Source organism: Mirounga angustirostris, unplaced genomic scaffold (assembly GCF_029215605.1).
Source record: "Mirounga angustirostris isolate CCGP_5_RB_7025 unplaced genomic scaffold, mMirAng1.0.hap1 SCAF_15, whole genome shotgun sequence".
NCBI lineage: Eukaryota > Metazoa > Chordata > Mammalia > Carnivora > Phocidae > Mirounga > Mirounga angustirostris.
Genome location: NW_026991723.1, coordinates 11,816,570 through 11,844,109, shown reverse-complemented (window position 1 = coordinate 11,844,109; position 27,540 = coordinate 11,816,570). Strand labels below are relative to the sequence as shown.

At 42.2% G+C, this 27,540-nt stretch overlaps 1 protein-coding gene across 5 annotated transcripts in view; it reads right to left on the bottom strand.

The window, feature by feature from the left end:
• Positions 1 to 27,540, bottom strand: part of TJP2 (tight junction protein 2) — a 126,734-nt gene that overhangs the window by 18,313 nt on the left and 80,881 nt on the right. For all 5 annotated transcript variants that reach the window (XM_054509157.2, XM_045882226.3, XM_045882225.3 and 2 more), the window contains 11 exons: positions 21,489 to 21,542; positions 18,717 to 18,841; positions 17,317 to 17,419; positions 15,147 to 15,717; positions 10,669 to 10,772; positions 9,650 to 9,803; positions 8,247 to 8,355; positions 8,013 to 8,146; positions 6,421 to 6,487; positions 5,483 to 5,633; positions 1,059 to 1,167 (listed from right to left, as the gene is read on the bottom strand). In XM_054509157.2, coding sequence (XP_054365132.2) covers positions 1,059 to 1,167; positions 5,483 to 5,633; positions 6,421 to 6,487; positions 8,013 to 8,146; positions 8,247 to 8,355; positions 9,650 to 9,803; positions 10,669 to 10,772; positions 15,147 to 15,717; positions 17,317 to 17,419; positions 18,717 to 18,841; positions 21,489 to 21,533 — 1,672 coding nt within the window. In that variant the 5' untranslated portion in view covers positions 21,534 to 21,542. The remainder of the gene's footprint in view (positions 1 to 1,058; positions 1,168 to 5,482; positions 5,634 to 6,420; positions 6,488 to 8,012; positions 8,147 to 8,246; positions 8,356 to 9,649; positions 9,804 to 10,668; positions 10,773 to 15,146; positions 15,718 to 17,316; positions 17,420 to 18,716; positions 18,842 to 21,488; positions 21,543 to 27,540) is intronic.

Sequence of the window (27,540 nt, the reverse complement as noted above, 5' to 3'; positions counted from 1 at the left end):
GGGAGGGGGGTGGGAGGATGGGTTGGCCTGGTGGTGGGTATTGAGGAGGGCACATTCTGCATGGAGCACTGGATGTTGTGCACAAACAATGAATCATGGAACACTTCATCTAAAATTAATGATGTAATGTATGGGGATTAACATAAGAATAAATAAAAAAAAACTAATGATGTAATGTATGGTGACTACCATAACATAATAAAAAAAAAAACAGATTGTGCTCCCTTGTGTGGTGGGCCTTGTCAATCAGTTGAAGGCCTGAATAAAACAGAAAGGTGAACCCTTCTCCAAGTAAGAAAAAAATGAACTCTTCCTGCTTTATGAACTAGGACATCAGCTTTCTTCCTGCCTTCAGACTCAAATGGAGACATCAGGTCTTCCTGGATTGTGAGCTTGCCAGCCTTCAGACTGTGACTACACTATCAGCTCTTCCAGTTGTCAGGCCTCCAGACTTGGACTGGAACCAAATCATGGGCTCTCCTGGGTCTCCAACCTGCCAACTCACCCTGCAGGCCTTGGGAGTTGCCAGCCTCCATAATCATGTGAGATAGTTCCTTATAATAAACCTCTATCTACATATACACACACCCCCTATGGATTCTGTTTCTCTAGAGAACCCGAATACACTTGCCAATCAACCTCTGAAGCCGACTGGGAAGATGCTATCAACCCCCATTTTACAGATGAGAACAATGAGGCCTGCAAGGGTGTAGCATCAGACTGATAAGCGTTAATGTGGAAGCTGACCCAAAGACATGGCCCTTTGCATCTTTCATATGGAAAAGTCAGTAAACTCCAGACAATAGTTAAGGATAGATCACTGTTCAGAAAAGCAGTTTTATTCCAAACTGACACAACTGGTAAAATTATTTCGGTGCACAGAAAACATTTCTATAGAACACTAAGTGGTACCCAAATTTTCTCCACATACCTGTGACCCAGAAATTGAGTGTGAAGATATACTTCAAATTTTTAATACCCACACTATTCTGGTCCCAAGATAGCTCTCTCATCCTTCCCCCACTCCCCAAATTAAAATAATGACCAGATTTGCTCACCATCAGCTCGGCTCTGAGCTAAAATCGTCACCATTTCACCTTTGGGGATTTCGAGCAGGTAGAGAACAGCGTCTTCCCGAACCAGCCCTCTGAAATCCTGTGTGTTCACCTGACAGGAAGGTCAAACAGAAAGACAACAAAAACAACAAAAAATAAGTTATTTTTAAAAAGATGCCACCTAAGATTTTGCTTTTATCAGGGCCCACCCAAAGCAAAACCCAGATGTAAAAAAAGTCTTTAGTGTCCCAACACAAGCCCTCCCAGTACCTGCTCTGGGCCTGGGCTGTGTGCACATCACCACACCTTCCTGTCTCCCCACACTGCTAACCGTCCCTTAGAAATATGCCATTCCATCAAGGGTTTGTCACTGAATCATATTAAAATTTCTTGCTATGCTTGTGTGTCTGTCTCTTCTTGAGTTTCCCACAGAGGTGGTCAGGGAGGTAATATACAATTATGAAACATAACTATAATGCTATAGGGAGTGGTGGAGTCTTATGGCAAACATATGCTGACCCAGCTTAAGGTATTAACACTTTAAATTGATTCAAAGAAAAGCCTGAAAATAAAAATCCAATTCTACCTTTCTCCTATAGCTTCTCTCACCTAAAAGGTTTATAATATGAAATTGAAGAGCATTAGCCTAATACATAGGCTTATATATTTAAGCTTCTGGCACACACTTATTTCTGGCAAGGAACCACAACATTTATCCCCCACTGACCAGAGAGGACACAGTAAATAGCTTTTGAAAGATGTTAGAAAGCAAGTAAAACTGAAATGTGGCACAAAGAAAAAGATATTTGGAATCTTTGTTCAGTACCTTTAAAACCATTTTAAAACAGAATTACAAATAGTTAAGTATAAAAATTATTTTTAAAGTCCCTAACATTTTAATAATAAAGAAGTAAAAAGATAAATTCCTATGAAATATTTTTTTCAATCATTGAGGACTATAGAATCCTTTATCACTGAAAAAAGTTAGTAATTGAGCCTAATTTAAGGTTGGACTTTGTGATTAAGTAAAAATAGGCATTAGGTTGACACTTGGTGCTTTTGAAATGAAGTAATTTGTTAAAGCAAGCTCATTAACTTTTCCTTTGAAACAATATTTAGCATTTAAGAGATCTCATTCCCATCTCTATCCGCCAGTTAGGGATCATCACACTTTAGATCTAATCCTTTCTTGTGCCATTTATCTATGTAGACATGAATCTGTGTGTATGACCACATGTTTTCATATGCACTGTATGTGCTTTTATTTAAAGACGACAAGGCCATAGGGCTTAAGGGAAGACCTTGAGGGTCCCTTTGTCCATCCTATGGCCATGTGGGACAGACCTTCCATCAAGCCAAAAATATAGTGGTCAAAATTAAGTCACATGTGGTAGCTACTTAAAAACTTAGGAGTTTCTTTCTCTTTTTTTTTTTTTTTAAAGATTTTATTTATTTGACAGAGAGCACAAACAGAGGGAGAGAGAGGGAGCAGGTTCCCTGCTGAGCAAGGAGCCCGATGTGGGACTCCATCCCAGGACCCAAGAATCATGACCTGAGCCAAAGGCAGCCGCTTAACCGACTGAGCCACCCAGGCGTTCCCCCCCCCCCCAAAAAAACAGGAGTTTCTTTCTCTTTTCCATCCCATAAAAGTTTCTGAAAGAGAAGTAAGAACCATACCAGATAAATTATAAGCAAAGAGACAGTCAAGCCAAGCATGAAAACACAGACTTCTGCTACTGGTAAGGCATACATCCTGCCACCGCACACTAGTGCGTTCGCTCCATTTGTCAGTCTGCCACCTTTACAGAGGGAAGAGCTGCACTTAAAAACCCTCAGCAGAAAAAAGTTATTAGTAAATGTACAGACTTCATCACATATATTCAATTTGGCCATGAAAAGGAACATCGAAACAAATTACAGTTAAAAAGGCCAGGACAGGGGCGCCTGGGTGGCTCAGTCGTTAAGCGTCTGCCTTCGGCTCGGGTCATGATCCCAGAGTCCTGGGATCAAGCCCCGCATCGGGCTCCCTGCTCAGCGGGAGGCCTGCTTCTCCCTCTCCCACTCCCCCTGCTTGTGTTCCCTCTCTCGCTGTCTCTCTCTCTATCAAATAAATGAATAAAATCTTTAAAAAAAAAAAAAGGCCAGGACAGGGGCGCCTGGGTGGCTCAGTCATTAGGCGTCTGCCTTCGGCTCAGGTCGTGGTCCCGGGGTCCTGGGATCGAGCCTCCCATCAGGCTCCCTGCTCCGTGGGAGGCCTGCTTCTCCCTCTCCCACTCCCCCTGCTCTCTCTCTCTGTCAAATAAATAAAAAATTTTAAAAAGGCCAGGACAGCACTTTGATACTGGAAGGTTAGGTTGTACAGTCCTCTCCAAGAAAATACCCTCTTTCATTATCTATTTAGTAGTCTACAGGGGCTAGCCATGTCTTCTGTGATCCTGAAAAGGATTCGGTATCAGCTACAGCTTTTGACTGTAGAGCAGCTTCTCTGCCCCAGTAGGCGAACTCAATCTTTTTAGACCCTTTGTAGAACTGAGGGCTCCTTTAACAGAAAATTTATTTACGCCCAAGAACCAGCTATCTTTTGTCTGACTTTCAGATGGGATGGGTGGAGGGGGGCGCCAGTTCCCATATTTTTTTCCTGGTCTTTCACCAGGGTAATAACAGGAAACAAGACACGTTCGTAAGTATAAATGTTGCATACGGTGACTTTTACCCATGAAAATGACTCTCCCCATCTTTAACAACTTACAGAGAAGTCTGTCAAGCCCAGAGGTGAAGTCACTATTTTTTTCATGGAAATTCAGAAAATCTCTCTTCCCCCAGGATACAAAAATATTTTATCCTTGAACCTTCATGAGCAAAGGCTTCCAAATTCCTGACTTCCTATGGCCCCACACTAGTTAGAAAATAATGCTTTTTCTTCTTTGGCATCAGCTCAAGAGTAAATTGGTATGAGCTGGCACTCTGATGGGATTCTTATCAGTAGCACTTGGTAAATGGTATTTCCTAGGATCATGTGGTACCACGAGGTTCACTCAGATATATTTAGTCTTCAAGGCCCTGACCAGAGCCAGAGGATCTAGAATATCACTGGAAAGCTTCAGCAAAGCTCATGATCAAGTTTTGTCCTTCATCTGCTCCAGAAATGAAATCTGAACTGCCATGAGGCCAAGAGCCAAGAAGGAAGAGGACCACCTATTTTTGTGCTCTGTTGCCTGCTTCCTTGGGAATTGTGCAACTTTTTTTCTCCCCTCTCCTTTGAACTGAGATGCTTCTACCAGACCCCCTAATAACTCGTAAGAAATGCAAGTTTACAGAAGCAGAAATTCCAGTAAAGACGGTTCCCTAGGAACTGTCTATATTTTTATATAATCACAAGATACTTGACATTCTCAACGTTTATTCAGAAGTCAATGGACAATGTATCTCATGAAATGTCAAAGCTGAGTTATTTATGGTTAAGATGTTATTTGAGACAGAGCAAGAGAGAGAGAGAGAGAGCACAAGGAGGGTGGAGGGGCTGAGGGAGAGGGAGAAACAGGCTCCCTGCTAAGTAGGGAGCCCAACGGAGGGGCTCAATCCAAGAACCCTGAGATCATGACCTGAGCCAAAGGCAGACACTCAACTGACTGAGCCACCCAGGCGCCCCTGTTTGTTTTTCAAAACCAATAGATTATATAAACATACATACTTAAAGGAGTATGTATTTCTCATATAAACATACATACAGTAACCTTAATATTTGATTAACTGATTAACTGTTCCTGGTCAATTTTAGATGTAAACAACATACTGAGTGGCAGCAACTTGTTACTTTCCAATGGTGAGAAGAAAAGACATTGTCCTTCCTATTTTGTGCCAGAAACTTTGCTAAATGCCTTGTGAATGTTATCCATTCTAATCTTCCCAGGGCCCCTACAAGGCAGGTATTCTCATCCCCATTGAACAGATACAGAAACCTGAGTCTCAGGGTTGAACAAGGGTCACAGAACTAATGAGAGGCTGGGGCAGGATTCAAGGCTAGAGATCTAAGCCAATAGCCACCTCTGTTCAAGTACAGCACATGGCCTTAAGAGTGACAACGAGACAAGGAATCAACAAAAACCAAACATTAGCAAGACCTTTTGAGAGATCTTCCCCCCAGGCCTTAAGTTAGAATCTCAATTTTTTTTTTGTTAAGCCAACTAATAAAAATCTTTGCAAGGGTCTTGAACACTATAAATTCCAACAGACACAGGGATGAGTTTTGGGTTCCAGGACTGAGCAGACAGGGCCCATTTGAGGGAAACAGACCTTGCACATGGCATCAACAAACCTGCAACTGGTCTATTTTCACAAGCTAGACTACTTCCTCTTCCCTTTCATAAGACCCCAGAAAACCCCACTCCTTCCCAGTAATGTCTAGAAACAGGGATGGTCTTTCCTACCTTCAGAATCTGGTCCCCTTCTTGAAGGCCTTCTTGTTCTGCTGAGGTACCCTCTTGAATGCCAGCCACAAATATCCCAACGTCATTGCCACCAGCCAGCCGGAGGCCCACGCTGTCTCCCTTCTTAAACCTCACCATTTTGGTGTTGGGACTACAATGAGTTCAGTTTTAGAAAAGAAAGAAGGGAGATTTTTCTTTGTAAGAGGGAACCAACATTAGCAGTGAAAGATTTAATTTCTTCTAGCTGTAGAGAGATTCACATGTTAAAAAGCTCTCCTTTTTAGCTCTTTATCTTTTTGGGGACTGTGAGATGAATATCAGTAGGCCCACTTAACTGGTTAGTAAGGAGAAATACAGATGCTTAAATAAACTCATTCAAGATCAGAAAGCAAACAGAAGGCAGGGTTGGGCCATCTGACTCCCAGTTCAGGATTCTTCCGAAGGAAAGCCTGCCGCCACCACAGCCTTGGTTCAGCAAGACCAGATCCTACTCCAGGAGCTGCTGCTCTTGACCACCACTGAACCAGGGGTTCTCATTATCCCGAGCACAGCACTGTGTCATTTCTCCCCTCCCTCCACACACTAGGATCATCAGGATACTGCAGCCCCTACAGAGGCCCTGTAGTAAAGCCGTACTTCACCTATATGGGAGTTACTGATCTGGTGAACTCAAATACTCAGAATCACATTCTGGAAAAGTAGCCAGATAAGTAGACAAGCATTCAAAGTTAACATCACAAAGTTCCCCCAATTCCACATTTTACGTTCCTACAAGTTATTTCTTTCTTGTAAACACCAGCAATAGGGGTAGGTTAAAGGTGGCTAATTACATGCAAAATCATCATCTGTAGTTAAAAAACACCATTCTTCTGGATTTCAGTTAACGAGACTGAGTTGTGAGGAAGGAGAAAGGAAGAGAGTGAAACTGAAATACATACCCATATATTGCTTCATCTTCAGGACTAGGATGAAGAAAAGTTCTTGGGGCTGCTTTTGGTTGAGGAGCTGTGGATAAAAAAATGTATCATTACCAACCTGGATTAACAGGAGTGAGTCTGTCTCTACAAAGATCATAAAATCCACAAAATTGAAGTCTGTACCTTATGTTACATATAAGCCATCATATCAAACAACAAAAATAAGTCTTTAACGTGAAATTTAATGTTGAGGCATTAGCAGGTGCCAATGGTTTCTCAAAATAAGCAGGGTAACAAATGAAACTTCCAAAATGCAAGGTGCACAATCACATGCAAAAGAAGAGAGTATTTTTATAACTTAAAAAACACATAAATTTGTCTTTTCCATCAACAAATATTTAAGCATGTAAAATCATGATGGTAATTTTAGGGTGATGGGGGCAGGGCTGGGGGATGGGGTGGAGATCAGAAGCAGGAGACAAAAGGACTTCAACTAATCAATTAAGAGAAAACGTGACTGTGACAGGATTGGAAATAGATATATTTGGTCTCTGCCCCCAGTTCCTGATACACAGCTCCTAAAATCCCTGTAATTTCAGGAGTGGTAGGGGTGCCAGGAGCATCTTCAGCTCTCTGCTGTCTTCAATTCCTGACACAGAACTGCTACATCCCTTGGAACTTCCTGGGTCGTAGAGCATCTCTTGATCCAGAGAGATAACTCCTAGATAGCCTTGGATGGGGGCTGGTCACCAGAAAGAGCAAGCCATGATTAGAAGCTTGAAACTTTCAGCCTACCTCCCCACCATCTGGGAGGGGACAGGGGTTGGAGACTGAGGTAATCATTGATCACGAACATGACAGAGACTCCATAAAATCCATAAACTATGGAGTTTGGAGTGCTTCAGGATTGGTGAACTCATCGAGATACTGGGAAGTGTGGCATGCCTGGAGATGTCCTCTCAGACATGGCAGCTCTGTGCCCCTTGCCCTGTACCTTGCTTCCATTTGGCTGTTCTTCAGTTGTAGCCTTTATAAGAACTGGTAATAGTAAGTAAAGGGCTTTCCTGAGTTCTGTGAGCCAACCTAGCAAATTACCAAACCTGAGTGAGGAGGGGGTTGTGGGATCCCTTTGTTCAGAGCTGGCTGGACAGAAGTATAGGTGGCACCTGGGAACTGGGAGTGGTGTCTGAAGTGGAAGCAACTTACTGGAGTTCTTACTGGAAGCATCCTTCACCTGCGGGGTCTGCACTAATCCTGGGTAGAGAGTGCCAGAACTGAACAGAAAAGACAACCAGTTGGTGTCTGGAGAATTTGAGAATTGGTAGCTGAGTAGGGGAGAAACCCACACATTTGCTGTCAGAAATGTTATGAGCAGAGCAGTTTGGGTTGGGATCAGGGATGACACAAGGACCATAACTAATCAAATATAACAAAATGGGATCAATCTGTTGGCATATGGAAAGGGCTGTTATTCTTTATGTTTTTTCAGTATTAAAAGAGACTGGAGTTGTCTTCCATGTATAAGAATGATTTTTTAAAATTTCTCTCTCCTTCTGGCCACCCTCTGGAATTACCAAGAGCACACTTTTGAACACATTTAAAAGGACCCTCACCTGGTGGTTCCTCTTGGCATCTGGGTTCCTTGCTGTTCTCTGTGCCAACCGCAGCTGCAATATCCCCCGTGGACTTGAAGGGGGTGGGTGTGGCGCCCATTCTGGACCATCTGTTCTGCATGTCCTCTCTTGAACTTAAGCACACATCACATTAATGTCTCCTAACGTCACTGCAAATATGTATGTGTATATGCTCACGGTGTCACGTGTGAGGGGAAGTATACATCATCTTACTTTGGCCTTTCCTTCAGCTTTTCATTTGAGGAATGATAGTCATAATCGGAATACTGCTGCCGTCTCTCCTCTGGAGAAAATGATCGGTTTGACTCTATTTCTGAGATATCTGGTTTCAAAAATAAGAAAAGACTTCTTATTAAAATATTTAAGACCTGTACCAGAAATGATACTATTCTCTGGGTAAGGCAACATGGGAAATGGAAAAGAGGCAGGCAGTAACTGTGCTATTAGTCTAACAGTCTTCTCTTGAAGAAAATCTGAGCCTCTAAAGGGCAAGGCTTTAATGAATCAAGAGGAAGCCAAATTCAGAATTTTACGTTCCTCTTTCATTACACTTTCTTTCAAAGCTGCTACTGAGGAATCAAAATTCAATTACTGGATCATATACGTATACACTCATTTTTAACCACACAGAACAGTGCTTCTCAAACTTTAATGTGCATATGAATCACCTGGGATCTTATTAGAATGTAGATGTTCTGGGGCAGGGCCTGCAATTCTGTGATTCCAGCAAGCTCCTGGATGTTCATGCAGCTGGCGGGCTGAGCTCCACACTTGGAATAGCAAGGAAGTAACCTATAAGCACCCAGCATGTTGGGATTATTTCTCATGCTCTGTTTTCCTGCACTGCACTCATAGCAGTAACCAAATGATTAGACTTTTAATATAATGGGAGCTAAACTAAGTCTTAAGATTTTATAAAGTAATTCTTTAAAAAATCAACACGTCTGTCTTCAAACTTGAGAACTTAATATTTTCTAAATTCTTCTGCATGAAGGCAGTACTAGGTAATTAGTTAGGAAGTATCATGCCTATTTTTTTTTCATGCCTACTTACTTTTATTGGTAATTTATACATGGTTAAAATGCTACTCCATGTATAATTCATATTCAAGAAATGAATATTGCTTCCTAAGACAGAAGAGGTGATACAGATTGCTTATCAATGAATACCACAGTATTCAGCCATTCTGATTGATTCTTTACGATAGTGTCTACCTATTTTAGCTATTTTCCATGACCCTCTCTTTGTTGGAAATATTCATATGAACTTTTTAAAAATCTACAAGAAAGTTCAAGAATGAGCAATTTACAAATGGATGTGGTTAGGTCTTTGAACCACTTATACATACATTTTTTCTAATAAGTTTTGTTTTCAGTGGCCTCAATCAGAGTCCACTGAGGAGTTCATGAGTGTACCCGAATGTCATACTGGAAAGCTAATTTCAACAGACACTTTAACAAGAAAATAACCACCACTTACTGGAATTAAAGTTTAAAAGAGAAGCTTTTGTTGGAAATTTATCTTCCAGCTAGATGGCTATGCTAAACTGCGTGGAGAATGCAAAAGCAACAGCCTTCCTTGCTTCCAGCTAAGCTCAAAGCCTCCCCCTTCTTTACCTTCTATTTCTGAGTCGCTGTCATCTAATGATGGGATGTTGATGAGCGTTTGCTTGCTGTCTCTCAACACCACTAGCTGGAGTTTTCCTCTTGACTTTTCTATCAGTTTTCGAGCGTCCGTTAAAGACATGTTCTCAGTTACAGTTCCATTTATCTGTGTTCATGAGTAACGGTCATGTTACACGCAATACAACTACTCACAGTGAAATAGAAAGTTTGTATTTTCCCCTTCTAAAAGTGTAAAGGCTTTTGCGGGGCGCCTGGGTGGCTCAGTGGGTTAAGCGACTGCCTTCGGCTCAGGTCATGATCCTGGAGTCCCGGGATCGAGTCCCGCATCGGGCTCCCTGCTCGGCGGGGAGTCTGCTTCTCCCTCTGACCCTCTCATGCTCTATCTCATTCTCTGTCTCAAATAAATAAATAAAATCTTTAAAAAAAAAAAAAAAAAAAAAAAAAAAAAAAAAAAAAAAATAAAAGTGTAAAGGCTTTTGCTCAACTACTCAGATATGGGCTTTAAGATGACTGACTAAATAAAAATGAATTATCCTTCAAATTAAATATAACCCTGCACGCTGGATCCCAAATAACAGGCATGAGAGAGCTGTGGTATACTTAAGTTACTCTGCTAATTTATTTAACTTCCAAGCTCAAGACGATGGTTTGGTTTACTACTGGAACATGTTTCCTGACTAGAGAGGTTTATAAAACTATTAAACATTCAGCATTCATATACTACCAACTCTCCCCCTCATCTTTCCTTAGTTAGGGAATAGGAGCTTAAACTTTAAACAGGGAAGAAGAAGGTATTCATTGAGTTTTTTTTTTTTAAACTGAAATTACACTATTACAAATCTCCATGTCTGGTTTCTGTGATAAAAATCTCACCCTGCTGGCCCCTCCCAGCTTTTGTCTTACTATTGACTCCCATCTCAACAAAGCTTCATCGTGTCGGCACTCAGATGTGAAATTTGGACTAGAAAGCCAAACAGGAATTCAGTTGTTCTCTATCCTGGTACTCCCACCTTGAGAATTATGTCTCCTTCATGCAGGTTGCCATCCTTAGTTGCCAGACCAGTTCTGGTCATTTCCTTTATGAAGATCTGACTCCCAAGCCGAAGACCGTACTCTAGGGGACAAACCATACACATATTTCATCCACTTGTGCAGAACACTTAGTCTGGTTTTTAGGTGAATTTAAAAATATTTATGAAAGATTAATTTTGCCTTTGGGACACTCTGTAGGACAACTAGCCTGGACTCATTGAAAAAGTCAGTGTCATAAAAAACAAGAGACAGAGAGGGACTGTTCTAGATTAAAAAAGATATAAAAACCAAATGTGATGCATGAACCTTCACTAGAACTTGATCCAGTATGGGACAGAGGTGGGGGTGGGGTAGATTACATTTTTTTTTAAGATTTTATTTATTTGACAGAGAGAGACACAGCGGTAGAAGGAACACAAGCAGGGGGAGTGGGAGAGGGAGAAGCAGGCTCCCCATGGAGCAGGGAGCCCGATGCGGGGCTCAATCCCAGGACCCTGGGATCATGACCTGAGCCGAAGGCAGATGCTTAACAACTGAACCACCCAGGAGCCCCTAGATTACATTATTTTGAAGCAAGTTCAAAATGAACCATACTACAGTATATTAAAAGGGGTATTAATGTTAATTTTCTTAAGAACTGGTAATGGCATTACAATTATATAGGAGAATGTTCTTATCCTCTGGAGATACCTGCTGAAATATTTAGGGGTAAAGGGCCACCCTTGCAACTTACTTTCAAGCAGTTCCAAAAAACCACTGAGAGATAGAAGTAGTGTGAGAAAGGAAGAGAGGAGGAAGGGGGGAAAAGGAGAAAGAAGACAAATGTGGCAAAATGTTAACAAATGGAAAAACTAGGTGAAGGCTGTATGAATCTGCTCTAAAATTAACACTACACTTAACATTAAACTGGGAACAAAAAAACCAATTCAGTACATCTCAGTAAACATGTTCTGACAACCCTGTTGTCTATACAGGAAGACACTGCCAGTAGTATTCCCTTCATGTGTAACGACTGAGACATGTGGGGTTTGGCACCGAAAAAAGAAAAGAAAAGGGTTAGTAAGCTAGGCAAAGCAATAAAGTATTTAACTAAAACCAGCATATTCTGGGGGTTTATGAACTTCGAATTACTCTCAAAAGAAAACACATTGTATTTTACTAAGTATGCATATTTAAAAGTATTTTAAATACTATTCAGACTCTTCTGATTTTACTTATGAAACTTGTAAAAATATCTAAAAGGATAAATTTTGGTTATTTTAGGAAGCTACCACAACCTAGCAGGTTTTAAAAGAGGCACGTTCAAATTTTATTATTATTGTTCTGGGCTCAAAATCTTGTAATTCCAAAACAAAGTAACTTTCTACCATTTAGAAAAGTTATGAAGTAGATTTAAAGATACATTTTTTATTCAAGTATAATTAACATACAATGTTATATTAGTTTCGGGTATATAGTATTATGATAAAACTATTTTTTTGAAAGATTTTTATTTATTTGAGGGCTAGAGAGAGAACGAGCACAAGCAGGGGAGGCAGAGGGAAAAGCAGGCTCCCCGCTGGGCAGGGAGCCTGATGTGGGGCTCAGTCGCAGGATCCTTAGATCATGACCTAAGCTGAAGGCAGACGCTTAACTGACTGAGCCACCCAGGCGCCCCAATGATACAACAATTTAAAGATTCTATTTTTATTAATTTATTTGAGAGAGAGAGTGAGCAGGAGGGAGAGGGAGAGAGAATCTGAAGGAGACTGCGCTGAGCACAGAGCCCAATCCAGGCCTCAATCCCATGACTGCGAAATCATGACCTAAGCCGAAACCAAGAGTTGGAAGGAAGCTCAACCTACTGAGCCACCCAGGTGCCCCTGATTCAACAATTTTATACATGACTCAGTGCTCATCACCATAAGTGATCCCCTTCATCTATTTCACCCATCCCCTCACCCACCTCCCCTCTGGAGACCACCAGTTTGTTCTCTGAAATAAACTTCAAGTGCTTTACAGTAAGCATCAGATCTTACCGCAACGATTAAAAGTGTTGAGGTCCACCCCCACCCCTTTAGGAAGCTGACAAGAAAGAATAAGGAAGGGTAAGACCGCATCTTCTTCATGGATGACAATTCCTTACTAGTTAAACAGCATCACAGCCCAGAACAGAGGCTGAGACAGCTTGAGTGATGACTTCTTTCTCATGTATCAACAATCCCTCTATCCTCTTAAAAGCTGCAGTCTTAGGCACCTGGGTGGCTCAGTCGTTAAGCGTCTACCTTCCGCTCAGGTCATGATCCCAGGGTCCTGGGATCGAGTCCCACATTGGGCTCCCTGCTCTACAGGAAGCCTGCTTCTCCCTCTCCCACTCCCCCTGCTTGTGTTCCCTCTCTCGCTGTGTCTCTTCTCGGTCAAATAAATAAATAAAATCTTTAAAAAAAAAAAAAGCTGCAGTCTTACTGTACAGTTGCAGATAGGTTATTTTGGTGTATTTGGGGCATCTCTTAAATGGAGAAAAAATATAGGTCTTGCGTAGGCTAGATTTCTTTAAAGATTAATTTTTGTGCACCCGTAGCCTGTGATAGCTAAATTATTGTGAATCCTAGCAAACGGTGGCAAAATATCTTTAACAAAAAAAAATGGACCTTTTTTTCCCCCAGTGAATTCCAAGTTTAAATAACAAAATGACCCAGGAGGAGTAAAATGCTATCGCAGCAAAGGCACATAAGCCCCTTTTATCCTTGGTAGTATTCCTAAGACCAGGCATGACTTGGGCTCTCTCTTACGACAGACAAGATCTTTTCAAATTCTGGGTTACAGCTCCTTAGTGAGTCTTGAAATCAATTTAGTTAGTTACGAACAGGATTTTAAAAATTTAATGGAACGGAACCTCTCAGAATGCATCACAGAGAATAAGTACTATTCCATGAAAGGCTTGTTCAAGTTTTTGATACAGAGGTGCATCCATGATTGTGTGCAAGATGTGGGTCTTCTGTGGTGGAAGGAGAGGAGGAGGGAAAGAAGGGAAAAGGGGAGGAGGTGAGGAAGAGAAGGGGAGGAGGAAAAGTTTGAAAAGCATTGCCTTGGGTAACTCAAAAACCTGGGGTGCAAGTCCTACAGAATGTGCATCAGGCCTCTCTGAAGGAGGTCTCATGCCAAGTCATTCCCAAAACTTCTCTCCAGTCCCCCTTTCAGTCTGGGAGCAGAGAGGTTGCTACTGTACAGTTCTTGGGAGCTGATGAATTAGTATGTCATTATCAATGGTTGTATAGATTCTACAGAATCCTTAAACCTCCTAAGACGCATATTACTCACAGATAGTGCAATCTCCGTTTCTCCTTTGTTTTCTGGGACTGGCCTCTGCTCACCCTGTTACTCGCAACCCTGTGTTATTCTTCAGCTATTGCAATGGACACCTAGTTCTATAATTTGACTTAGTGTTCCACTAGAAGTAAAAACAAAACAAACCCTTTCCTCAGGCCATTTGAAATACAAATTCCCAACCTAAAGGGCAAGAAGTTCCCTTTGCCTTCTGGAGTGCTCTTCATCTCTTTTCCTCTTGGAAGGAGAATTAGAGAACAAAAGGAGAGAAAAGATACGTTGCAAGTAATTTAAAAAGTCAGAACCAAGAAGTGATGCAAGGAGTATCTCTGCATGGCTCTAAAGCCCTGTTCATTCACCTGCTTGTTTCTGTATCTACTTCCAGGAGATGGAGTTCGACTTCTGGCTCCACCACGTACTCACTGACTTCAAGATGTGGGCAAGTCACTTCCCTTCTCCGAGTTTCAGATTGTCACCTAAACTACAGGTACTGCTGGCTTCTCTAGCTGCTACACAGGGCTTTAGTGATTTTTGGATGAAAGGAAGGGTGTGCAAGTGCTCCAAGGAATGCAGTGTGGGACAGGCAGCCTGGGAGAGGGCCCAGCTCATCTGTGGGCCCAAACCTCTCTGCCCCATGGTCCTCCCCACTGTACAACAGGAAGGAAGTCTTCTACCTACCACATAGGCTTCTGGTGAGGAGTAAGAGAGTATTTATTCAGCACAGGCCTGACACAGAGCAAAAACTCAAGAGCAGCTAGAGTCCTATCCACTCCCGTGGTTTTACCATTTAGCTACACCAGGCTCCCCAGGACAGCTTGCTAACACACAGACTCCAGGGGCTCTCCGCAGGGTTTCTCATTCCATGGGGCTGAGCTGGGGCCTGAGAATCTGCATTCACGGCAAGGTAGAGAACCCCTGGCCTAGGAGTTTAAAGCCACCTTTCTGCGGTCTGGCTCTGCCAGTAGTGACAGCTTTGCGCAAGTTAATGAACTTTTCTGTGCCTCACTTTCCTTGTCTATGTAACGAAGATATAAGAAACTCCCCCATGCTGGTCATGAGGAAGAAATGGGCCAATCAGTGCTTGGCACACCTAAGTGCCACGTAAGAAGTTAGCCGTTGTAACAGTGCTCTTGTCGTCGAGCATGCCCACCTTCATTCGCTTTGCTTTTCATCAGAAGGACCCCAATGGGCCTGTCCGAGTCGGGGGTTTCTGCGTGGTCCGGCCGCTGCCTCAGCTCAGGGCTGGGGCTGCGCGAGTGCAGGTGCTCGCGGCTGCGGCTCCGGGGCGCCGAGTAGCGGGCATCGGGCTGGGCCCTGCGGCCGTACTCCGCCTCTGGGCTGTAGGTGCGGTCGTAGGCGCCGTCATAGCCCCGGTCGTAGGCCTGGTCATACTGGTCATAGGCCCGGTCAGTGCTCCGGCCGCGGCTGCGCTCTCGGGCCCGCCCGCGGCCGTCGGCGTCCAGGCCCCGCTCCAGGCTCCGGCCGCGGCTGCGCTCGCGCTCCCGGCTCCGCGCCCGCTCGTGGGGACGCCCCCTCTCCGGGCTGTCCGCCCAGCTGCGGCTGCGCGCCCCGTGACTGCCGCGCCCGCTCCTCTCGCTGTACCCGCTGCGGGCACTTCTGCCGTCGAACTCGTCCGTCACCTCAAAAGCACGGTCATCCTCATCAGCGGGTGGGCTGCCCTGGGGTGGGGCCAGCTGGACCTTCCGCGGCCTCTTGACCACCTGTCCCCCAAACACAGTGGGAATGCAGGACAATGACAATTAAATAGAAAAAAAGCGGTGGTTAAGAGCCCAGCCCTGATTCTCTTTTCAGTAAATCTCTGTCCCCCTGGACTCACTAAGCCTCCGGCTCCTCGGGTAAAAAAAATACCGCACAGGGTTGAGTATAAGGCAATGAGTATAACTCTGAACACAGTGCCTCGGAAAATCTCCTTCTACTCAGAGTGTGAATAGCATCAAGGAACTTTAAATCACTATGTTATAAAAATCCAGAAATTGAGACATTCTAGATACAACTGCCTAGATTCATCCAAAAGTCAATGTCCTTAAGTGGGGGGTCTGGGGGTGGCTGTGCGCATGGGAAGGCAAGGAGAAAGAAGGACACTTTAGGGGCGCCTGGGTGGCTCAGTCGTTAAGCATCTGCCTTCGGCTCAGGTCATGATCCCAGGGTCCTGGGATCAAGTCCCACATCGGGCTCCCTGCTCGGTGGGAAGCCTGCTTCTCCCTCTCTCACTCCCCCTGCTTGTGTTCCCTCTCTCGCTGTGCCTCTCTCTGTCAAACAAATAAATAAAAGTCTTTAATAAAAAAAAAAAAAAAAAAAGAAAGAAGGACACTTTAGATTAAAAAGGCACTAAAGAGATAAGGACCCAGTGCAGTGATTGAGCTCTGATTGGATCCTGGATAGGGAAGAAAAGTCTTTTATCAAACATGTCTTGGGATTTTGGACTGGATATTAGATGATACTTTAACGTCACTATTAATTTCCTTAGATAGGATGATAGTGTTATAGTTATGTAGAAGAATGTCCTTATTTAGGAGATGTATGCTGAAGTAAGTAGGATTGACACTGTCCTCTCTGCAACCTTCTTTCAAATGGTTCACTAAAAATATGTATACATAGAAAAATGAAGTGAAGATGGTAGAATATTAACACTGTACAAGATACATTGTTTATTACACTAATCTTTGAACTTTTCTTTTTGTTTGAAAATTTCATAATATACAGTTGAAAAAAAAAAATACCACATACCCGGTACATCCCTCTAGCACTGCCTTTAAACATACTGTATTCCAATTTTCATTGCATGTGTCCATTTGCCCGGCTGGAGTAAGCACTCCCTGCTCCAGGCTCAGGTAGCATCTGGCTCATAGCTGATTCTCAACCAGTGTTTGCTGAATGATTGAGTGAGCAAATAAATGAATGAATGCTACAGACTGCCAATATCTCCTAAGACAGTCTAGTTCACTGAGACATGACAGATCTTGTTTGGGCCTTTACAAATGGGTTTTTGAGCTGAAATTTATTTTCTATATTAATGCTGTTTTACAAGTGTTCTCAATCTAGTTAATTCTCTGATTGTCTAGCCTGGTTCCTGAGATAAGAGAGTCATTGAAAGTTAGGAGAAGGATGAGGAAAAGGCAGGGAGAAATTACTTACATCTTTATATCATTCATAACGTCACCCCAAAGTAGAGGAAATAAGAAATTAGCAGCCCCTAAATTATATAATTCTGTCAAGTGCTTAAAAGCAAGTGGTAATTTTCTTCTGAGCATAAAAACAAGATGCTGTTGAGGCAAGCTGAAAGCAAACCCAGAGCTTACAATGGCAGCGATCTTCCCACTTTTTCTCAGCTGCTGAACAGCAAATGAATGAAGCACATCCTCCATGGGGGTACCATTAACCATGACCACCCTGTCGTTTTCTCTGCAAACAAAAAATAAAAACAAGATGTGAAAAACTCCCATCTATTCACTGTAAACTGTTTATTTAGGAATACACAGAAGAAGCAAATTGACCCCAAATGCTTCAAAGACTCAGAGTCATGACTCCTGAGTCTAATCAGTCAACTCACTGTAAGCCCTTCTTAGGAAGGAACCCATGAAAGGCTTAGCCCACTTTTGACATTGTCTACTGGAAACCAGCCGGGGATGACCCATAGGTTCCTCCAGGAGGCACTGAGCAGTGGCAAGATCTAGGCACAAAAGGAACTTCTGCATCAGGCCCTCCCTGTCCACGCAAGGTGCACGGTGGGCTTCAGGAAGTCTATAAATAGCCCCCAAAGCAGGTTGATACCCACCTGTGTTTTTAAGGGGAGGGGAAGAGATCAGGAGTTTGCCTCAGATTATTAAAGAAATTTTGAGGTCATTAAAACCTTACTTATCTCATCCCAAATATTATTTTTTAATTCTACACTGCTCTCTGTATGAAAGACTGCTGACTTAGAAATGACCATACAGACATGGAATGCCAACAGAACCTAAACTTTCAAGCTCTCTGGCCAAGGCAGTCATAAAATTAATTTTAGATTCTGCCCTGAGAAATTATCCCAAGGGAACTCAGATATGCATCTTTTAAAATGGCATAATCTCCTCAGACCAGAAGGGTAGAAATTGGAAAATCCTGTTTTCATGTACTAAATTTTCCCAATTTCCACATTCTTCTTACAAATCAGATCATCATTAAGCCAAAGTATCCTCATTAAATTCTGAATGAATATAAGGTAAAATAAAGTGTTGGGGATAAAGGGAAAACATGCTGATTTTGTACTTCACATCAGAAATTAATGATAGCTATGATAGTTATAACTATTTCCCTGTGGAAATGACTGCTCCCCTCCCTCCAAAGTTTGGGTATTTCCAAAGGTTTGGGGTTGTTAAAACATGGTGTGTTACAGTCTCAATTTTTGCTTGAAAACTTTTTTTTTAAATGATTTTTTTTAATTTAAATTCAATTAATTAACATATAGTGTATTATTAGTTTCAGAGGTAGAGAGTTCAGTGATTCATCAGTCTTATATAACACCCAGTGCTTATTACATCATGTGCCCTCCTTAATGTTCATCACCCAGTTACCCCATCCTCCCACCCCACTCCCCTAAAACTTTTCAGTTTATGTAAAAGCTCTTTTTTTTTAAGTGCAAACCCCCCACCCCCCAAGCACCCTGTCTAGAACCAACCAGTGGGGCGGGCAGGGACTGGGGCTGGGACACAAGGACACTCACTGAAGCAGCCCATCAGCGGGCCCACCCGGGAGCACATCAGAAATGACAATTGACGTTTCTCCATTTTCAAAGTGGGGGTTGTCTCTGCCTCCAGACACTGCAATTCCAAATCCTCTTTTGGAATCCTGTTCATTGGAGTTAAGAGAAAAATTAAAAAATAAAAATCCTTTCATAAGTGGCTTTCAGGATTTATTACAAGCACTCAATAAAATAAAGGTCAAACCAATAACCAGAGACAGCTCAGGAACAGAGGGCTTCCAGAAACAAATGAGAAACAAAATAAAGCCACCATGGTTAGCTGACAGGTTTATACAGGGAAATTCCTTATCTAAAAGAAACAGTCTTGTGAAAAGCCATAAAAGACTGATAGCATAGACTGGAGGTCTCAGTAGAGGCTGGCAGGGGTTGGGAAATGACATCTTCTGTCCAAACAGGGATGTGCTATTCAAACGCCAGTCACACCTGTTCTCATATCCTGGCCTGGGCTGCAACAGCTTCAGTCACAACTGCTTCTGCGCTAAAACCCTATTTGTAAAGTATACCTTTAACGTCCAAGTTAGGTGAACTGGTGGTTTCATTTTAACATAGGGTGACCAAAAAATAAATAAATAAATAAATAAATGGACTTTAAAGATAAAATAAAATCTGAAGATAAACATACTTTTAAGACCTTATGAGAAATCAAAGCATTAAACTCTTTCCTGCATACATGTAAGACAGAAAATACAGATTAATTACATCACGATTGGTCTAGAAATGTAAAACAGTGAACCCAGATAATACATAACCCTAATTCATTTCAGTATTTAAAAAAGCTAAGCTCCCGGGGCACCTGGCTGGCTCAGTTGGTGGAGCATGTGAATCTTGATCTCGGGGTTGTGAGTTCGAGCCCCATGTTGGGTACAGGGATTATTTAAAAATAAAACCTTTAATAAAGCTAAGCTCCCAAGGTTTCATCCAGATGATATGGCTATATGTGATTATAACTATAGATACGTACTCAGAGAATAAAAGGAAGTCCATGTTTCCCCCCCTCCCCCCACCTCCATGGAAAACTTCCCACATGGGACCCACTGTGCCAACTGGAGACCAACAGTTAGCAACACCAAACAGGCTAGCCGATTGTCCCTTAATTACATGGCTTTGGATGGGGCAGCACTATCACCTAGGTGGCTGCTTTATGCAGAGGTAGCTCCATCCTCTGTACTAGACCTAAAATGTCTCTCACCTTTGCCACTCAAGGGGCATGTGAAATGCTGGAGGCAGGGTGTGGAGAAGAGTCAGAAGAGGACTACAGTTGAAAATTAAGACTCAAGGGGGGAACCACTCACCAGCAGAAATTGTGTTATGTCACTGCTCTAGAAGTTTCGGCACCTAAGCACTGATCTGGGTTTTTTTCTACCGGGATTAATTTAATTCATTTATATAGGAACTAACTTTTCACCGAAGTCAGGGTTTGAAAAGTTCACAGTTCTATGGGTCAAAGGAAAACTCTCTCTGAGGAACTTTAGAATCCAGAGCCTGGAGGGATTCAGAGCAGGGCTAAGATCCCAGCGGAGCCCACAAAAGTCACAGAGATGCTGACCGGGCAGCTGAAGGAATAAGACCTCAGGACTGTTCAGGTCAGCCCAGCTGCACACAGATCACATACAGACTCTCCGTGGCTATGCCTGTTTCAAGTGGGGCTAACACCTGTCATGCCTACCTCAAACTCCGCTGTCAGAAGAATAAAAAGGAAAAGAACATGTATTAAGCAACCATTATGTGCTGGACTCCATGTACCAGAAGCTGTTTGTATTACCTCATTTAATCAAGAGGAGCAATACCTGTGAAATAACTTTAAAAATTAAGTGAAATACATTTATATCTGGTACTACTTCTATTTTCAATACCATGGGCAAGAGGGGAAGATTTTTTAAAATCTGATTAACTCAGCACCTCTTAATATAATCATGAGTGGGACAAGGAATACACCCATGTCTCCTGACTGCTAAACCAATGTTTTAAAATTTAGTTTAGACTTCATATGTTACAATTAAAATTATCAAAGCTGGGGTACCTGGGGTGCCTGGGTGGCTCAGATTGTTAAGTGTCTGCCTTCAGCTCAGCTCATGATCCTGGAATCCTGGGATCGAACCCACATCAGGCTCTCTGCTCAGTGCGGAGCCTGCTTCTCCCTCTCCCTCTGCCTCTCCCCCCTGCTCGTGCTTTCTGTCTCTCTCTCAAATGAATAAATAAAATCTTTAAAAAAAAAACTGGGGGGCCTGGGTGGCTCAGTTGGTTAAGTGTCTGCCGCCGGCTCAGGTGATGATCCTAGGGTCCTGGGATGAAGCCCCACATCAGGCTCCCTGCTCAGTGGGGAGCCTGCTTCTCCCTCTCCCTGCTGCTTGCCCTGCTTGTGTGTGCTCTCTGTCAAATAAATGAATAAAAATCTTTTAAAAAAAGTTATAAAAGTTGTAGAAGTTACCTCAACATCCTTAAACAGTATGAGTTATTTCCATTTCTCCCCTCCTTTTCTCTCTTTTTTCCACAGCCTATTCTGTCTAGAGATAAGTGAATACACTAAATAACCTCTATAATTTTCTATTATACAGACCTTAACCAAAAAATATAAATAACATGCAAATCTTTGATAATGCAGTAATTATTGCAAGCTACAATGCGTCATCCACCTTAAGGGGGAATAACTGTGTTTGGGCAAAAATGAGAAAGACCCATGACCTGTAAATTCAAGGACATAATTGTAGTGTATATGAACTGTACCGCACTCACCTTTTGAAGGGTCACAGTGTACTGTTCCCATATCAGTTCTTCCATGCCTGGAGCCTGTTTTAAAACAGTAAGACCAATTTGATTAAAACCACAAACACTTCAATGCTAGAAATAAAGCTATAAAGGAAAATGTCTCAATATAAAGTCCAGTTCATACATTCTACAAACCAAAAAGAGTTGGTATTTTTAAGGAACATTATATTACCTATTTTCACACACTCCTTCAATCAAATGGCAGTCTTAACAGTACTAGAAAATTAGTGAAATACATAAGAGATATATAAATATTAAGTGTTGAGCTTTTTTACTATCACCATGCCAAAACAATCATCATAAAATCCCTCAAAAAAGAAATCTAGAGTTTTCTTTTCTTTTTTTTTTTTAAGATTTATTTATTTACTTGAGCGAGAGAGCCAGCATACAGAGGCATGGGAAGAGGCAGAGAGAATCCCAAGCAGACCCTGCTGAGCGCAGAGCCTGAATCGGGGCTCAATCTCATGACCTTGAGATCATGACCTGAGCTGAAACCAAGAGTTGGACGCTTAACGCACTATGCCACCAGGCACCCTGAAATCTAGAGTTTCAAACAGGTATTTTATTCTTTTTTTTTTTTTTTTTTTTAAATCACTGCTCCCTCTCTTCCTGTCAAGGGTGATCTCTAAGGCAAATTTTACACATTTTTATGTCTAAAGGAATCCCTGGCCTTCTCAGAGAGTGCCCAGTTGGGTAACCTCTTCTCCATCAGTACTGCTGGACATGAAAGATGAAAATGCCTGCATAAATCGATGGAGGCTTCAGTTTCTGACAATATTCCAAAATACACGTCTAGAAAGGCCTGAAATTGGTAGCTATCAGTTTAAAAATACTAATAATAATCCATTAAATGCAGGCTGCCTTTGAGGAGAAATCCTTAAAGGCTAGAAATACCAAGAAAGCTCAAAGCCAACGAGATAAACCAGCACTGAAGCAGGCATTTGAACAGGAGGCTGGGAAGAGAGATAAAATGTAGGAACCAAACAGGGTGGAGATTAAATTGGACTGGATGTAGTAGGGGGAAAAATACCATTAGGCTGATGGAGATGGCAGGGACACATGCCTAACTCATCCTCGACTCTGAGCAGAGTGGAAATAACTAAAAATATCTCCCTGGAGCATTCCTATCAAGAGCCCTATACTCACACAAGTTTGGGACTACAGTCCTATCACAGACACAACTGTACCTCCTCAAAGCACTCTCAGAGTGGTTCTGCATGGTACTGCCACATAGGTACACAAGGGCAAATGCAAATTCTCTCCAAGGAACATACCAGAACACAGGTTTCAGAGAATCCCCCAGGTGCATATCTGAGGAACATGAGCTCACAACTGGAATGCACACACACATAACAAGTTATCATGAGTGAGAGTTGAAAGAAACAGAAAACTGCAGAGTCAAACACTATAAATATTGGATATTATCAGTCACAGACTCAGAGAGGTAGGTACAATATGAAGTTTATCGTAAGAAATTAAAAGGGGACAGGGTGTCGCTGGGTGGCTCAGTCGGTTAAGTATCTGCCTTCGGCTCAGGTCATGATCTTGGGGTCCTGGGATTGAGCCCCACTTGGCCTTCCCACTCAGGGAGTCTGCTTCTCTCTCTCTATTAAATAAATAAAATCTTAAAAAAAAAAATTTAGACACCTAGATCAATGGAACAGAAGAGAGAACCCAAAAATGTACCCTCAACTCTGTGGTCAACTAATCTTTGACGAAGCAGTAAAGAATGTCCAATGGAAAAAAGACAGTCTCTTCAACAATAGTGTTGGGAAAATTGGACAGTCACATGCAGAAGGAAGAAACTGAACCATTTCCTTACACCATACACAAAAATAGACTCAAAATGACTGAAAGACGTAAATGTGAGACAGGAATCCATCAAAATCCTAGAGGAGAACACAGGAAGCAACCTCTGTGACCTCGGCCACAGCAACTTCTTGCTAGACACATCTCCAAAGGCAAAGGAAACAAGGCCAAAATGAACTATTGGGACTTCATCAAGATAAAAAGCTTTTGCACAGCAAAGGAAACTGTCAACAAAACCAAAAGACAACCGACAGAATGGGAGAAGATATTTGCAAATGTCTTATCAGTTAAAGGGCTAGTATCCAAAATCTATAAAGAATTTATCAAACTCAACACTCAAAGAACAAATAATCCAATCAAGAAACGGGCAGAAGACATGAACAGACATTTTTCCAAAGAAGACATCCAAATGGCCAACAGACACATGAAAAAGTGCTCAACATCACTTGGCATCAGGGAAATACAAATCAAAACCACAATGAGATAACAACCTCACACCAGTCAGAAAACACACCAGGGGAGAAAAACACCTTTAAATACATGGTAATCCCAAGGCAGAAAAAAATGTAAAGACTTGTAAAAGAACAATTAGAGTAACAGCTGACTTTTTTCTTAAGATTTTATTTGAGAGAGAGCGAGCAAGCATGAGCAGGGGGAGGGACAGAGGGAGAAGCAGACTCCCCTGTGAGCAGGGAGCCCGATGCAGGACTCGATCCCTGATCATGACCTGAGCTGAAGGCAGACACTTAACCAACTGAGCCACCCAGGTGCCCCTAAGAGCAGATTTCTAAACAGCAATGATGGAAGCCCAAAATCAATAGAATAATATTTTTAAAAACAATACATGTTAATTTAAAGGGCAGAAAAGACATTTTTTAAAAAATAAAAATTGGGAGAGATTACTACCCTAGACCAGCAATAAAACAATTTCCAAAGGATATTTCAGAAAAAAGGAAAATAATACCAGAAGTAAGGCCCAAGATGCAAGAAGGAATATGAGTAAACCTGAACTGGCTATATTCAGCTGTAATAATAATGTGTAATTTTGTAGGGTTAAACAAGTAGGAACCAAAGCACTGGGCAACATTGCACGTAAATCCAGAAGACTTTAACATAATTAGATTATTCTAAATATTTTATTCAGGAGCAGAATTAAACTGATTAATTCTGAACTTCACAGAGTTAAATCTACTTAAGTTTTCTGGGGTAACCACTATAGGAATACTTACAGTAAGTACGTAACTTCCAACATAGCAGAGGGAAAAATAAAACAAAAAACCAAAGTCAATCCAAAAAAGGCAAAAGGAGAAATTCAGAAAAAACAGCACAAATATAAAACATAAACTAGAATATAGAAGAATATAGAAAAGGGCGCCTGGGTGGCTCAGTTGGTTGAGCGACTGCCTTCGGCTCAGGTCATGATCCTGGAGTCCCCGGATCGAGTCCCGCATCGGGCTCCCTGCTCGGCGGGGAGTCTGCTTCTCCCTCTGACCCTCCTCCCTCTCACGCTCTCTGTCTCTCATTCTCTCTCTCAAATAAATAAATAAAATCTAAAAAAAAAAAAAAAAGAAGAAGAATATAGAAAAGTAATCACAATAAATATAGGCAGACTGTCAGGATGGATTAAAAACAAGAAGGTGCAGCTGTTTATTTTTACTTTTTTAGAGAGAGAGTATGAGTGAACAGGTGGGAGGACGCAGAGGGCAAGTGAGAGAGAGAACCATAAGCAGGCCCCATGCCCAATGTGGAACCCAAGGCAAGGCTCAATCTCATGACCCTGATATCATGACCTAACCTGAAATCAAGAGTCAGATGCTTAACCGACTGAGCCACCCAGGTACCCCCAGCTATGTTTTTTAATAGGAAACTTCTAAAACATAAGGACACAAAGAAATATAATTATATAAATAAAAGGCCTTACTAATACACAAATTAAAATAATTTAAGAAAAACTAGCAGTTTAAAAAAAAAATACAGGGGCACCTGGGTGGCTCAGTCGTTAAGCGTCTGCCTTCAGCTCAGGTCATGATCCCAGGGTCCTGGGATTGAGCCCCACATCCGGCTCCCTGCTCCGCGGGGAGCCTGCTTCTCCCTCTCCCACTTGTGTTCCCTCTCTCACTGTGTATCTCTCTGTCAAATAAAATCTTTAACAAAAATAAAATTTTTTCAAATAAAATTTGCCATTCCTGCACTGATACTAGTAGGAGAGAGAGAAAAGAATTAAAAAAATGTCCAGATGATGTGCTTCTTTTTCCCCTGGTTAACAAACTCTGACTTGGGGAAAACACAACTTAATATAAAAGACAATTCTATCAACTGATCTGTTGGAGCCGATCATTTGTTCCCTTTGGCAAAGGGAGTTTAGAAAAAAGCAATTTTGTACAGAAGGTAAACCAGTCTACTCTTGAGTAGCTGTAACTGATGACTCAGAGTGAGAGGAAGTCATAATCCTTTAGCTCACTCTCCTGCTATCTACTCACTTTTAGGACATTTCCATGGCTAATACCATCTGGCTCCAAGAGATCAGAATTCTTAGATTAAAAACTAAAATAAGGGCGCCTGGGTGGCTCAGTCGTTAAGCGTCTACCTTCCGCTCAGGTCATGATCCCGGGGTCCTGGGATCAAGTCCCGCATCGGGCTCCCTGCTCGGCGGGAAGCCTGTTTCTCCCTTTCCCACTCCCCCTGCTTGTGTTCCCTCTCTCGCTATCTCTCTCTCTGTCAAATAAATAAATAAAATCTTTTAAAAAAATAAAAAAATAAACTAAAATAAAAAACCACCTCTAGGGTTAAAGAGAAAGTACAAATCGTCTGAGGAACAGGCAAGAACTAGCACCTCTTCTACAGCACACCTGGGACCAGGTGCTATGGGACGGGGGTGGGGTGGGTGGGATCAGCATCCCACAGGGGTGACGTTTAGGCTAAATGAAGGCACATCAACACAATGAAACATGTAAACATTCAAAAAGATCATTCTCTAAATTATGTAAACCTCCCCAGTTATTTAAGTTTGTTCATCATGACAACTGTCGATTGGAAGAAAAGGAAAGTGGATTTTCGGGCGCCTGGGTGGCTCAGTTGGTTAAGCGACTGCCTTCGGCTCAGGTCATGATCCCAGGATCGAGTCCCGCATCGGGCTCCCTGCTCGCCAGGGAGTCTGCTTCTCCCTCTGACCTTCTTCCCGCTAATGCTCTCTGTCTCTCATTCTCTCTCTCTCTCAAATAAATAAATAAAATCTTTAAAAAAAAAAAAAAGGAAAGTGGATTCTCAGATAATAATTTTATATCTCGCTCCCTCCCTTTTGTCCCTTACCTCTTAGTACAGTGTTGGTGCACAGAGGCATGCAGACAGGTGTCCCTCTCAATAAACCAAGAAGTGGATACACTGTCCATTCATCAGTTGTTAATATGATTAAGGCACAGATTTCTACTAGCAAGTTTTCCTAAAGGAAATTTTCTTTTCTTTTTTTTAAGATTTTATTTATCAGAGACAGCAAGAGCAAAAGCGAGAGCACGAGCAGGGTGAAGGGCAGAGGGAGAAGCAGACTCCCCGCTGAGCAGGGAGCCTGATGTGGGGCTCGATCCCGGGACATTGGGATCATGACCTGAGTCAAAGGGAGACGCTTAACCAACTGAGCCACCAGGCACCTCCCTAAAGGAAATTTTCTATTACAGTTGGTGGCCCCCTCCTTCTGGGACAGCACTCCTGAGGTGGTTAGGGCTGGGAACTCGAGTGCCTATGTGATCTGGTGTTCTGGGAGTGCTTCATCGCCGGCCGGTCCCTGGAACGCTGCAGTCTATGTCTAATGTGTGCCAGTGTAACACAAGTTCTCCAAGGTTTTAATAAAGTTTTCTATTTTTTAAAAAAGAAAGTTTTCTTCAAAGGAAACAGGAAGCAGAAACCTAGTTGATCAGAATTGATCATCTCCTTCCATTTCCACAGAACACCTCCTAACTCCTTGGCACCTTCAGGTTTCAACGTGGCCTTAACCAGTCACCTACCAACTAGAAATGAACTTTACTAGCATGTGTGCTCCCCAAATTCATCTTCTCAGCGCTTGACACTATCTTAAAGTTGGCAAATTTCAACCAACTGAATTAATCTGTAAGTTGGGGTAAAATAAATACAGATGCCAACTCTTCTTTGAATATAGCAATATCCCTACACATCAAGAAAAAAACGTCATATAGTACCCTCTCCAAAATATTTATCT